The sequence below is a fragment of the Neopsephotus bourkii genome, unplaced genomic scaffold (assembly GCF_033783945.1).
Source record: "Neopsephotus bourkii isolate Nb327-2 ecotype Australia unplaced genomic scaffold, CSIRO-AGI_Nbou_v1 NB_920, whole genome shotgun sequence".
NCBI lineage: Eukaryota > Metazoa > Chordata > Aves > Psittaciformes > Psittacidae > Neopsephotus > Neopsephotus bourkii.
Genome location: NW_026901414.1, coordinates 245,328 through 259,982, shown reverse-complemented (window position 1 = coordinate 259,982; position 14,655 = coordinate 245,328). Strand labels below are relative to the sequence as shown.

The following is a 14,655-nucleotide window of genomic DNA, read 5'->3' as shown; positions in this document are numbered from 1 at the left end:
TATGATTTTTACGAAACATTGTAAGATGAACATAAAAGACAGTTTAGAAAATTTTAACCATGTCAATTAGCTACGAGAAAAAAAAAAATGTTAGAAAAGATCAAGCTAAGAACCATATACTGCCAACAGAATTACTTCAGGATCAGAGTGAAACGTGCTCCTGTTACACTGCAGGCAAAGTTTGACTTCTCTACTGGGATGCTCTTTCCAGCTTTTGCCAGATCCTTTCCCTTATACAGGTATAACAACTCTGGGTCCAGCCTGGATATGGAAGACTTGATCTGACACAAAACATCTCAGCAGTCAATGTCTTTTAATGGAAAACCTCCTTGATTAAAAAAAGCTTTCCTCTGTATTTATTGCTGCTGTCTCTGCTGAATATTTGATAGCATTTTTTAAAATCAACTAAACATGGATTTCTGAAAGGGTGATGACTCAGAGATCTTAAAGGCAAAAGCAGAAAGCAGAATTCTTCACCCAGCTGAATCTGGAAAGTCAAAGTAGGAAGGAAAGTGGTGACCTGTAGCTAGAGCTGGCAACAAGGGAACTGAACCATATGCTGTGGGTCATATGGGATCCTTTCTTCTGAGAATTAACACCTAGGAATTCTCAGAAGATGAGGACAGCCACAGCACTGCCCACCTTCCACTTTCATCAAAACTATTAACAGTAGGTGCTCAGAACCTCAAAAATACCCAGTAGCCTAACTGCACTGTTATTAAGAGTAATCACTTTAGTACTCTCTCCAGAAACAAGCTTCATTTTTATATGACTTTCCATCTGCAAAGTGACATTTCAATTTACAGGAACCTATGGTCAAGCTGTTCAAGTTTAGGTTGCTTACTTCCAAGCGGATTATAAGCATTTTTAACTGTGTATTTCCTATCATCTAAGAAACTTTTAGAAAGAAACATTTCAACAAATATATTGCATTACAATATTGCACCAGTGTTACACAGATAAGGGTTTTGGCTGGGATAGATTTAACTTTCTCCCTAGTAACTGATGCAGTGCAGTGTTTTGGCTTTAGTCTGAGAACAATGCTGGTAACACACTGATGTTTTAGCTGTTGCTCAGTAGGGCTTACCCTAATAAAGGACTTCTCAGTCTCTCATGCTCTGCCAGTGAGGACGGGCACAAGGAGCTGGGAGGGAGCAGAAACAGAACACCTGACCCACACCACAGCATGTCATGCCCAGTATATAAAACTCAGAGGAGTTGGCAGTGGCATTGGTGTGGGGGTTATCACTACTCAAGACAGGCTGGGTATCAGTCAGGAGGTGGAGAGCATCACTTGTGTTTTCTGAACTTTCATTTTTCCTTGTTCCCATTATATTATCATTATTATTTCAAAATATTAATTTCAACTATTACTCTGTTCTACTTAATTTCAATTATTAAACTGCTCGTCTCAACCCTCATGTTGTGCCTCCCTCCAATTCTCCTCCCCATGCTGCCCTGCATGGGGCAGGGAAGGATGGGAAGTGAGAATACAGCTGTGTGGCACTCAGTTACTAGCTATGCTTAATCTATGATGGCTAGGTAACCAATTTTTTCCCCCTTTTTTTTTTCTTTTCTTTTTCCTTCTCCTAAATGCACAGACTAAGCATTAGAAGTTGTAAGTTATGTAACCTTGACTTGAGCAGTGAACAAATGAATTCACATGATGATTCACCAGTCTGGACAAAGCGGATAGAGCCCTATTTTTTTTTGTGTTTGTTTGTTGTGTTTCTTAATAACCTTGTGAAATAATACTTAAATCACAGAGTACATTGTCCTGTAAATTTGAAACATGCAAACGGACTGTGACAGCTGCTCAACAGATAATACATTTGCAGATTAGAACATTTTAAACTCTTTAACTACAAAGCAAAAAACAGTGTTGAACTTTCTGTGTATCTTGCAGGGTGGGATTCTGACTTCACACCACAAAATATAATTCCCAGGTTGGTTGAAATGTTTTTGAATAAGCAGTATCCTCTGGAAATCATTTCAAACCTATCCAGTTGCTGACAGACATTATGAACCTAATTAGCAAATGAAGCAGTTGGGGGCAAGGAGGGGTGGTTCATTAAATTTTATGAAGTCATTAAACTGAGCACACTGGCATGGCCATGCCAGTCTACTTTACTCTGGGTTTAGTCTACAATTTAGTACAAGTGGTCATAAAAACATGTATTATTTTCATGTGTAATAAATAATGTTATGCCTATTGAAAAGTTTTGTCTATGTCAAGCCAGTGGACTGGAATTAGTCTCAAATATGCCTTCTGCTCTAAAGAGGAAAAGAGAAAGAAAATAAAAAATTGCTCAAGGAAATTCAGGTTACTGTTGAATACAAATGTGTTTACTATTTGGTAAAAACATTGATTAGGGAGGGGAAAAAAAAAAAGGTGAAAAAACCCACAACAAAATCCAAACCACAACACTTTGAAAGCCTCCACAAATACTGTGGCTTGCTAGCTTCATGCTGTAAACAAATTTACCTACTGCTAGTTCTTGCAGATTATTAGTGTCACCCATTTAGAAAGCTTTCCACACTTCAGCTTGTCCAGCCCTTCAAACTACTACGAACAATGACATCAGGAGAATTAGAAGCAGATGGAGAATTACAGGGCTCACTGGTTTGACACAGAAATCCAAAAGGGGGAGCATTAAACAATTTTATTTCTTTTTCCTGGTCACTCACGGGAATAAGATCTTTTGGGTTTTTGTTTATACAGTAAACCTCATTTCACTGCAGCTGACACTACACTCATTCCAAAAGACAATCACACCAACAAAGCTGATCAAACTGCTTCTCTGTATTCTGTGCATGTAGTATTTACATAATACAAACAAGCACAGTAATACCACTGGTTTAAAGCCAACACAAGTTATCACCAGCTAGCCTGCAGCTATTTTTTATATTCTGAGAAAATGCATAAAGTAAGGTTTCATGTATTTCTGCATGTCCTCTGTATTTCCAAGATTAAAGCTTTGTTTCAAAATCACGGTACTGGGGCTCACTAATACCATCTGCATTAAGTTACAACACAAAATCATGGAACTTCAGAAACGCAAGCATCTATGTTTTTTAATACTTATTTCAGAAGAAGGTGTGATAAAAAGTAGATTGACATTTCTCTCCTACTTCATACTGCATTGTACTTTTTTTCATAAGTAAATGCTGAACCAACAATACCACCTGGTTGCACTGGTTTTACTGTCTCGACTGCAATTCTTCTCTAACCAGAAAGTCTGTGTGCTTTGTAATGCGTGTGCATCTGTGATGCTTTGTAACAGCAAATGGATAATCAAACATTCTTAGGTTCTGGTTTTCCATACTCATAGCTTAAAACCTACCTCAAAGCTTACTTTCATATACACAGACACACAAAAAAAATCAAAACCAAGCGAAGCACATCACAGGGCTATTGCTGCAGAAGAAAAATTCCCAAACCATCTAGCACAGACATAGGGACAACATGCACCCACTGTTTCAGTACAGACCACTTAAAACCAAGAGCTACCAAGACCATTCTACAGCTCCTACTGTAGAGGCATATTTAAATTAAATTTAGACATTGAAATTGTTCCATCACTAGGGCTATTCCAAACGACAAAACCAAAATCCTGTTTACACATTGTCTGGAACTCTCCTGATGTCAAACAAAACCAAACAAAAGTCAGACAAAACTCCAAGGCTTCTCAACTCCCAGGATTTGTAATAAGAAACTTGAACTTCTTTGTTATGCTAAACCCAAGGTTACTTTGTGTCTCCACTTCTCAAAAACAATGAATGATCCTAAGTACAGTAGGTATTTTCAACTCTTTTCCAAGTCTACAACTCTCTTAGAAATTACATCTCTCTTACAAATCTATTTACCAAGAGTAGACTTAGGTTAGATACTAGAAAGAAATTCTTCAATATGAGGGTGGTGTGGCACTGGCACAAGTTGCCCAGAGAAGCTGTGGGTGCCCCATCCTTGGGGCCCAGAGCCATTCAGGGCTGGACTGGACAGGGCTGTAAGCAACCTAGTCTAATGGAAGGTGTCCCTGCCCATGGCAGGTGTTTGGAACCAGATGATCTTTAAGGTCCCTTCCAACCCAAACCATTCTATGATTTTATGAGGTAAAAGAACTGTTACTTATTAATATGTGTTTTAAGTTGGACACGAAGAGACAGGTTGTTGGAAGAAGGGGAAAAACTGTGTTCATACTGACTGGCAAGAAACAGTGTATTGATACAACATCTCTTCCCACTGTTAAAAACTCCAGTGATCAGCATAGAAGGTTGAAAAAAAGAGTGATTTCACATAACAGCACTGTTGCTGAACATTCCTACTTTGAAACCACAGTTAAAAAAATACCCAAAACTTGGGTAACAATTTTACAGATATTGAGTGCAATCGTGCAATGTGATGCATGTCTAACCTGCTACTGCTATGGGTCAGACTCTCTGCAGGTGGCTGGCTTGCTTCAGCACAACTGAAAGGTTTCAGACATTTGTTCATAAGGATGAGTGCAGAAAACATGCAATACTCCTTTCACCATGCTTTGCCCCAACCACACTCCACACTTGTCAGGTTTCTACACCGGTCAAAAGTTCATTGTCTGAATATGGTTCAAAAAATGAGCAGCACTTGCTTATGAAAAAATCCACACTGGAGATTCAAGACTTACCATGTACAGCTACTAGTGTATGACTCAGTAGCATGTCTGTACCTCCCAGAAATACTTCTGCAGGTGTTTGGGTTGCTTATTTAGGCCAAACCGGCGTATACCTGCTTTGGCATACAATGCAGGACATGGGTGAATCAACATTACAGCTGAATCTGAAGAAGTGATTGGAAACGGAACTCTAGAGTGCCACCCAACCTCACAAGGCCCTACTATAGATGGTACTGTTGAAGTAACTCATCTTCAGTATCTGAGTAGATGGAGATGTCTCCAAGTCTGAGCACTCAAAAAGTTATCTTCAGCACCTGGTTTAGACACATGCTTTCCTTGTATGTATTAAGCAGTCACTCTAGCATGTCAAAGTAAGCAACGTAAGTCCAATCCTCAGAATTTACATCAGCTCCTCATTAGGAAGGTAACATTCCAAGGTATCCTTACTGTTGTGACACATTCCTATTAATGGACACACTTAGGCATACTCATAGTTCATTATCTGACCATTCTTACAAGATACAAGATTGGCACAGCTATCAAACATGAAAGTTATTGATAAAAAAGTGTACAGTCCCTTGCAGTATGCACACTGCAAGATCTGAAATACTTTTTCTAATGGATAAGATGCTAAGAAAGAAAGCCAAACCCCAAACAATTTAACAGAATGGAGAAAAGATATACATACTAATTCATTTACAAAGCAAGTCATTGTGCTGCATTTCATCTGAATAAATTTCAAGATTCTCTTTATTACTCCACACCATTAACTCATTCTGTCAAAGTGAAAAAATTATCTGCTGTTTGAGAAAGGTCTACTTGTAGTACTCAGAAGGTTCATTGGACTACACCTTTTTACCATGTTGCAGGTTGGGAATTCAATTTCGTTTTCTAGCGACTAATGACACATTGTTGTCTTTGAACTACCTAGCAAAGAACTAACTCCTGAAATCTAAACAAAATTAAAAATTCTAAATAACACATCATCACATTTCACTTTACACAATTATCTTTAAAAGTATTAAAAAAAACTTAGTAAATGAAACAATTATTATGATATTTTATCACATTCTTTACATTTCAGTAGCTCACACTTCCATCACCAGAATCCCCCAATTCTACAACAGACTATTAGAATTTCTCCTGGGAAACGAGGAAAAAATTACATATGTATAGTAACCAGAAAAGCCGTTTTTTCACTGACACCTATTCTGACAGCAAATCTTGTTCGGTATTATTTTAATATGGTAAATTCACAACATAGAACTATCAAGACCTATTATCAACGGGCTACGTCATGAGATTGCAAAAATACCTAGAAATATTAGTAAATTCCCAGGGAAAGCACCACTAATTCAAGTATCTTCCAGCAAAATAATTCTCACCTTTGACCCATAACATAATTTCTTCTTCACTTCAGAAAAAGACATGGGCTTACTGAGAAGGCTGGGGAGACAGAGGCTCTGTCCTGAAGAGAACGATGTGCCATCTGGCATTACCATGATCTGTTATAAGAGGGAAAGCATGTCAGTTGAACATTACCAGAGACAGGGAGAGTTTCACCTGCATAAAAATGAGCAAATCACATTGGTAGGAGAATAAAACGTCTCCAGCAAACAGTACTCATGCATTAATGTAAACACGCTGCCATCTTCTATTTATGAGTAAATCATATCCTTCAATTTCCATGCAGATACAATGCAAACCCCTCACAAAATGGCATAACTTGTTCTATTCCTTACATGCTGTCGTGGTTTAAGCCCAGCCAGTAACTCAAAACGATGCAGCTGCCTGCACACTCTCCCCCAACCCTATCCCCCCCACCCCCCCGCCCTGCTCCTGGAGGGATGGGGAGGAGAACCAAAAGAATGTAATTCCCACGGGTTGAGATAAGAACAGTCCAGTAACCAAAGTGTAACACAAACCACTGCTGCTACCACCAATAATAATAATGATAAGGGAAATAACAAGGGAAGAGAATACAACCGCTCACTACTTGCCAACCAATACCTAGCCCGACCCTAGCAGTGATCTAACCCTTCTGGGTAACTGCCCTCAGTTTACTTACTGGGCATGATGTGCTGTGGTACGGAATACCCCTTTGGCTAGTTTGGGTCAGGTGTCCTGTCTCTGCTTCCTCCCAGGTTCCCCTCCTCCCTCGCAGAGCATGAGACTCAGAAAGTCCTTGGTCAGAGTAAACATTACTGAGCAACAACTGGTGTTATCAGCACTGTTCCCAGGTTGAAAGTCAAAAACACAGCACTGCACCAGCTACTAAGGAGAAAAATGACTGCTGCTGCTGAACCCAGGACACATGCCATGACACCTGAGTCCTCAGCACACTTTCTCTCAAGCCTAGTACACTTGAAAGTTCACCCTACTTGCACTAAACTGTTCTGTGGGCTGCAGACATCCCGTAAATGAGGATGTGCAGCAATCTTCGTTTCCTACTAAAGCAAAGTGAAGGAAGATTTTAATGGGTACAGGTAGGAAGGTTAGGGTGGCAGGGGCAGCCTCTGTGAGGAGAGGCCAGGGAGTCCCTCATGCCGCACACAGCTGGCTTTCACACACCCACCACAGGACATGGCTGAGCCCCTCAGCCAACGTGGCAGCGCCTCACAGAAAATAGTTGTAAGGGCAAAACACCACGCAGGCAGAGGTGTGAACACCAAGAATGAGGGGAAGAGGTGCTCTGGGTGCTGGGAAAGGTATTTCCCTGCAGTCCATGGAAAGCCCATGCTGGAGCATTTCTTGAAGGAATTCAGCTCACAGAAAGGACCCATGCTACAGCAGGGGGAAAGTGTGAGGAGGAGGAGAGGCAGAGAGGAGCTGTTACACACTGACTGCAAACCCCATCCCCTTGTGCTGCTTGTGGAGGTGGAGACAGACAAGTCCTGAACAAAGGGGTGAGGGTGAGCATGGGAAGGTGGTGCTGAGCAGTGGTGGTGTCTTCTTCTTTTGTTTCATGTTACCCAAATCCATTTTAATTTGCAACAAAATTAAATTAACTTTCCCCAAGTTGAGTCTGTTTTGCACATGACAATAACTGGTGAGCAATCTCCCTGTCTTTACCTTAACCCATGAACCTTCTCCTCCTATCTTTACTCCTGCCCTGTTCAGGAGGCAGAGTGACCAAGTGCTTGGGTGCGAGTTCATCACCCAGAAAAGCTTAACTCACCTCAAATATACAGTGTAAGAACAGCCTAAGGTTTTAATGTGAAAGCTGTACACCTCTATCTTCAAGCTTCTGGCTTATCTGGAGTACAGTAAACTGGATGGCTGGTGAGCAAGCAGCATTTTTGCTATAACAAGGCTCTAGCTCCCTTTCTTGAGTTTAAGGACTCTTTAGTATATTTCCATAGATAAGTTCACTGTCACAGAGCAGTTACCAGGTATGTAAAGATTATGCCTTCCATCTGAGAGTAGCTCAACTATCTCCTGTCCTCTACTCCAGTGCTGCTGTGCCTAGCACACTTCCTAGCACAGCTATCCATTTATCTACTGTTTCAAAGCCTAAATGCCAGAGACAGCTTACTTGCCCCCTGACAAGCCCTGCAAAGCTGGCAAGAAGTTGCAGAGCTCTGTACCTACAAGGAAATATCTCTCTCTTTCCACCCATTCCCATGCACAACATTGCACCTGATTTAGTGGATGCCATGTGTGTGGTCACCTCTTCATATGGCCAAAAGACCCTTTGATACTGGGGATGGGGAAAGACTGACCCATCCCATGCCTCAAGCACATTACATCAGAAGGTCAGGAAGAGTAGAATTAGGACATCTGAGGCGTGGCAGACTTGGTAAATCCAATTCCATTCAGTGAAAAAATAAGACAACAAAATCTATGCAGTCCAAACTGTGAGCCCTGGAAAGATCAAATATACTGAATTCTGCCGTCTGTTATTTCACTTTAAACCCTATGAAAAATAGCAATCTTGGATTCAAAATTTTAGCATGATTAATGTATACAATAAGACAGAACTTCAGTTCAAACTGCAGACTTTACTGTCAGTAAAGAAGACAAAAGACTGGGAAAACCTCATGTAAGTTTAACTTTTTGGCCCCTATGATACAAACCGCACCTCTGCCTGCCAAACTTGTTTCTGTCAGAAAAATGATACGATCCTCATTAGAATACTCTATATAAAAGAAAAAAAAGAAATAAAAATCACTAAATCACTTGCCTCCTCCTCCCTCTCACAGAATAAAGTTAATACTAGCATTCAGTAACTCTTCAGAAACTCTTCCAAAACACTTACTTTCTTTGCCAAGTTCATCTGTATAAAAAGTCCCTGCATTAGAAACATTTTATAGAATTGAGGTGCACTTCCCTTTTGGCTAAATTTAGGAAAAAGACAGCTATACATCCAGTTTAAGTTTACTGAAAGAGCTCATCTGACAGAATTATAGCAACTTCTGCAGTGGGTAACTGCCCACTTCTCATTAGTGAAACACATAAACACAGAGCCTGGGAGATGCACTTCAACCAGCTTCTAGAGCAACCCCCACCTTTACATCATCACATGCACAACATTTAGTGCTTAAGTGTGTGTATGCAAGTCTATGTATATGGCTATATTAAGACAAGGCTACCAGAACAGCAAAAGGTGGGAAATGACCACATTTGCAGCAAGCTGCTAATTCTGCAGCAGGACTGCATGCTAATCAGAAGCACAGCAAGAGCTCTCCAGTCCAGCCATGCTATGTGCACTGGTTTTTGGGGTTTTTTTTACTCATTTCCTCCTTTCTGCATTATAAGGCTACAGCTAGCTTGTAGCTGCAAAGAGTACACCCTCATTGGCGCAGGACACTGCCAGAGGCCACGCTGAAGTCAGGCACCCAAGACCACCCACAGCTTGTACTTGTCTTCTCCCACAAGGAATCACTTCAGTGACAAAACCCAGACACATTACTAATTCTTCCCTTCAGCCCCTTCCACAAGTCAACAGTTCAGTGGGATTAGACAAACTGGTGGAGTAAGGCACCAGAGCTGCTGTTAACAAAGCAAGGTGAAACATCTAGTCCCTAAACAAATCAGTTAAAACAGACATGTAATCAGACTGAATTCACCAGTATGTGAAGCATAAAGTTCTGATTACAGTTTTGCTGTTCCCTCAAAAATACAGTTTGACTATATTTAAGCAGAACAGAGGTCTAGCTAATCTCACAGCTAGTCTCTGATGTAGTCAACAGTGACAGTAACAGGCCATGTAAAAGTAAGGAGTAAAAGTAGGGAGCTAGACATGCTTCTTCATAAGCACTAGAGGGCTTTAAAAAACCATCAGTGGATTTGAGTACCTGCTACTGGATAAGCTTTAGAAACATGGCCAAGAGAAAACAGTTTAACACTTTAATACCAGGGTACAAATGATGTAAGAATTCCAAAAAGGCTGTATTAAAAAATGTGTCAAGGGAGGTGACAGTCCTACTCTGTGCTGCCCTGTTGAAACCACCTTAAAGTACTCTGTGCAGTTTTAGGCACCTCAATATAAGGACACCAGATTACTAGAGTGTGTCCAGAAGAGGGTGACCAAGGTGGTGAAAGGTCTTGAGGGCCAGACTTAAAAGGAGCAGCTGAGGTTGTTTGGCTTGTTCAGCTTGGAGAGGAGAAGGCTGGGGGGGGGCATCATGGCAGTCTACAACTGCCCCAAAAGGTACAGTGGAGGGTGAGGTGCTGATCTCCTCTCTCTGGTGATCAGTGGTAGGACATTAGGAAATGGAATGATGCTGCATCAAAGGGAGTTCATACTGGACATTAGGAAAAGGTTCTTCACTGAGGCTGGTCACTGGAACAGGCTCCCCAGGGAAGTGGTTGTGGCACCAAGCCTGTCAGAATTCAAGGATGTCAAGTCAGAGTGTCAAGGATGATGCTCTTAGTCATATGGTTTATTTTCAGGTAGTCCTGGAAGGAACAGGGAGTTGGACTTGATAATCCTTATGGGACCCTTACAAGTAGAGACATTCTACCATTTTATGTAGTCACACTGGGTTGGGTTTTTTTCTTAATAAAAAAAATAAATATACTTTCACCTGTTGGTGGGAACTTTGTAATTTTCATGAACAGAAATTCTTTGCACCTATAGGAAGCAGCTAATATACTATTACAGGACTGACAAGGAAAAAAATGCCTCTAAAACCAGACAGGCCATAAACGGAAGTCTAAAGTAAGTGTGGGCCCACTGCTAAAGGGGCAAGAGACCTCATGACAAAGAACATGGCTTAAGTACTCAGTGTTCTTTTAGCCTCTGTTTACACTGATAACATCTTGTTTCCTCAGGCCTTTGAGTTATCTGAGCATCCTCACAGAGCCTTCAGTGGTGAGTCAGTGCCCACAATAGAGGCAGACTGAGTTCAGGTGAACTTCATCCACAGAGACAAAGGTTCATGAAACAAGACTGGATGGAGGGGTACTGAAGGAGATGGTTAGCTTCATTGCAAGGCAGCTCTCCATCATCTTCAAAATGTTTTGGTGATTAGGAAAGGTTCCTGATGGCTAGGGAAAGGTAAACATCACATTCATCTTCAAGAAAGAATATGCAGGGAACAGGAGTCCCATCAGTCTCACTTCAGTCCCTTGGAAGTACAGAGAAAATCTTCCTGGAAGCTATTTCCAGCCACTGGAGGGACAAAAATGTGACTAAGAGCAGTCAGCACAGGTTTACCAAGAACAATCCTGCCCAACTTACAGCCAGATCCATGAGATACGTACCAGATAGACTGAGATGGGTGGAGAACTGTCTGGAATACTGGACTCAAATTATTACTTTCAGCTGTGTGAGGTCCAGCTAGGCCAGTGACTACCACCGTTCCTCCAGGACAGATCACCGCTTAGTCCAAAACTGTTTAATGTCTTGATTAATAATTCAGTGGGATTGAGTGAACTCTCAGCAAATTCACAGATGACACACAGGTAACTCCTTTTCAGAGATACCCCGTGCTGGCCAGCACAATCTCCACCATACAAACATGACTGTTGAGTTAGAGTACGTTCCAGGAAGAGAAGAAAAACGGTTAGATCAGCTGTTCCGTAAGGAATACTCAGTCAGCAGGTGAGGTGAACTCCCCAGAAGGCCAGCCTGTAGTCTAGTGAAAATGGAGATGAACTTCAGTGTTGGGCAGCTACTCAATATAAAACACTCAAGTTGGACAAGAGAAAGCTACCTTTCTCCTACTTTCTTCTGGTTTACATTGTAACTGGGAGGTTTCCTACACCACCACTAATAAGCTATTTCGTGAAAGTTTTAACTCAACGTAGGTAAGAGATTATAACATCCAAGTTAAGTTTTAACAAGATCTCATCCTAATAATGCATATAAGAAAATTCTATTAAAAAAATGCAAGACTAAATCATATTGGAGCACATAAATACCGTATCAATATCATGCTGTATTTCTATTACGGTAAACAACTCCTACCACAGAGCAAAAGCACAAACGATTTTGACTTTCACTGCTGTTATGGACAGCTGTATAACATATCTCCTTTCCTCCTTTCCCACACCCTCCCCCTCCCCCCGTACTGTTCTTGACAGAGTATGATTTTTCTTTTTGTCACGCATGCCAATAAGGCATCATGCATACAAGAAGTGGTAGTGGTATTCTTGCCTCTAGTTCACCAAACACCCACTTCATTAGCTTGCAGCTATTGAGCTTGTATTTAAAACCTTTACCTACCAGATGCATTAAATAAGAGACAGCTTCCTGAGCAAAGGCAAAGGAAAACTTATTTCCCTTTCCCATACACTGGGTGGAGGAAATACACTGGTCTTCACATTACTGGGTAGAAGTCAATCTGCTTGATCAATCTGAATAACCAGCCTCCATAGTACCTGAATCGCAGATACCTGCTAAGGGCATTCCATCTGCTAATCAAGACTATGAGTAGGGACTGGGACTAGAGTGCTATGGAATGAAAAAGTTGCATGTATTTAATTTATGTAGTTCCACACACTGCTGAGCAAAGAAAGGGATAAGTGAACAACAACTGTGAACTACCAATTATCTTAATGTAATTGGAAACCCTTTTCTACTACCTCTTTTCCAGTAATTTGGGAATTATGAAATTATAATACATGTACATAAACCTACTAACAACCGATTCAGAAGTCTCCTTACAAAAAATTCTCCTGTCAAAGATAACATTTATCTGGCCACATGTGTTTGGCAGCTTAGAGCACTCAGGTACCCAGTAAGAACCACACACTTTCAAAACGCAAAGCTTTGCTCTTAAGATCCCTGCAGAGAAAGAACGGGAACAGCCTCACCAAGTTCCATAGTCTTCTCTTATTGCAAATTTCTACAAAGTCACATCATGATATCCCTGATGCATGGGAGTTAAAGATCTGCCACACCACATACATGCTTACATAGTGAGAAACTGCACAAGCTGTCACAATGCTCCAGATCAACATAATCTTGTTATTAAGGCAGGTTAGAGATTCTGAGAGTAATGAACCACTACCAAAAAGCTGTAGTCTGTCTCCTACTTTCGCATATTCCTGAACGAAATGAGGCTATCAAGAAAGCTGAAACAGTCCTGCTTCAAATAGAACCACACCAAGTTAACTGTTGTGGCTTTGTTTACTGAGCTGGTAATCCAAGAACAACCTCATACAACATAACAGGTTGGTAAGGTTCCCCACAATATGCTGAAAAAAAATTTCAAACAGCACTTTCAGTAAGACATAAGAAATATGTTAGAATTCTGGGAAAAGCAAACCATTTCTACAATGTTTCTGCAACACTGCAGATGAAATATATTCCTCATGCATCAGCAGGGACTTCCCTGTGTGGTCCTGGGCTGCTACACACCACACAGAATCATAGAATATTTAGGGTTGGAAAGGACCTTAAGATCATCAAGTTCCAACAACCTGCCATGTGCAGGGACACATCACACTGAATCATGTCACCCAAGGCCTCGTCCAACCTGGCCTTGAACACTGCCAGGGTTGGAGCATTCACAACCTCCTTGGGGAACCTATTCCAGTGCCTCACCACCCTCAGAGGAAAGAATTTCCTCCTTATATCCAATCTAAACTTCCCCTGTTTAAGTTTTAACTCATTACCCCTTGTCCTGTCACTGCAGTCCCTAATGAAGAGTCCCTCCTCAACATCCCTATATGCCCACTTCAGATACTGGAAGGCTGATATGAGGTCTCCATGCAGCCTTCTCTTCTCCAGGCTGAACAGCCCCAACTTTCTCTGCTTATCCTCATACAGGAGGTGCTCCAGTCCCCTGATCATCCTCGTGGCCCTCCTCTGGACTTGTTCCAACAGATCCATGTCCTTTTTATGTTGCGGACAGAACAGCACACAATATTCCAGGTGACGTCTCACAAGAGCAGAATAAAGGGGCAGGATCACCTCCTTCGACCTGCTGGTCACGCTCCTTTTGATGCAGCCCAGGATACGGTTGGCTTTCTGGGCTGCAAGCGCACACTGAAGCCGGCTCATGTTCATTTTCTCATCCACCAGCACCCCCAAGTCCTTCTCCACAGGGCTGCTCTGAATCTCTTCTCTGCCCAGCCTGTAGCTGTGTCTGGGATTGCTCCGACCCAGGTGTAGGACTTCGCACTTGGCATGGTTAAACTTCATGAGGTTGGCATCAGCCCACCTCACAAGCGGTCAAGGTCCCTCTGGATGGCATTCCTTCCCTCCAGCGTATCAACCGAACCACACAGCTTGGTGTCATCGGCAAACTTGCTGAGGGCGCACTCAATCCCACTGTCCATGTCACCAACAAAGATGTTGAGCAAGACCAGTCCCAACACCGATCCCTGAGGGACACCACTCGTTACTGGTCTCCAGCTGGATAGTGAGCCATTGACCACAACTCTTTGTGTGCAGCCATCCAGACAGTTCTTTATCCACTGAGTGATCCACCTATCAAATTGATGTCTCTCCAATTTAGAGACAAGGATGTTGTGTGGGACAGTGTCGAATGCTTTACACAAGTCCAGGTAGATGACATCAAATGCTCTACCGCTGTCCATCCGTTCCGTA

The 14,655-nt window shown here is 41.7% G+C and overlaps 2 protein-coding genes across 4 annotated transcripts in view; both read right to left on the bottom strand.

The window, feature by feature from the left end:
• HACD4 (3-hydroxyacyl-CoA dehydratase 4) overlaps window positions 1-14,655 on the bottom strand; it is a 251,036-nt gene that overhangs the window by 13,096 nt on the left and 223,285 nt on the right. The window lies entirely within an intron of this gene.
• Window positions 1-14,655, bottom strand: part of MLLT3 (MLLT3 super elongation complex subunit) — a 131,789-nt gene that overhangs the window by 36,748 nt on the left and 80,386 nt on the right. For all 3 annotated transcript variants that reach the window (XM_061357749.1, XM_061357751.1, XM_061357750.1), the window contains one exon: window positions 6,038-6,157. In XM_061357749.1, the coding sequence (XP_061213733.1) occupies window positions 6,038-6,157 (120 nt within the window). The remainder of the gene's footprint in view (window positions 1-6,037; window positions 6,158-14,655) is intronic.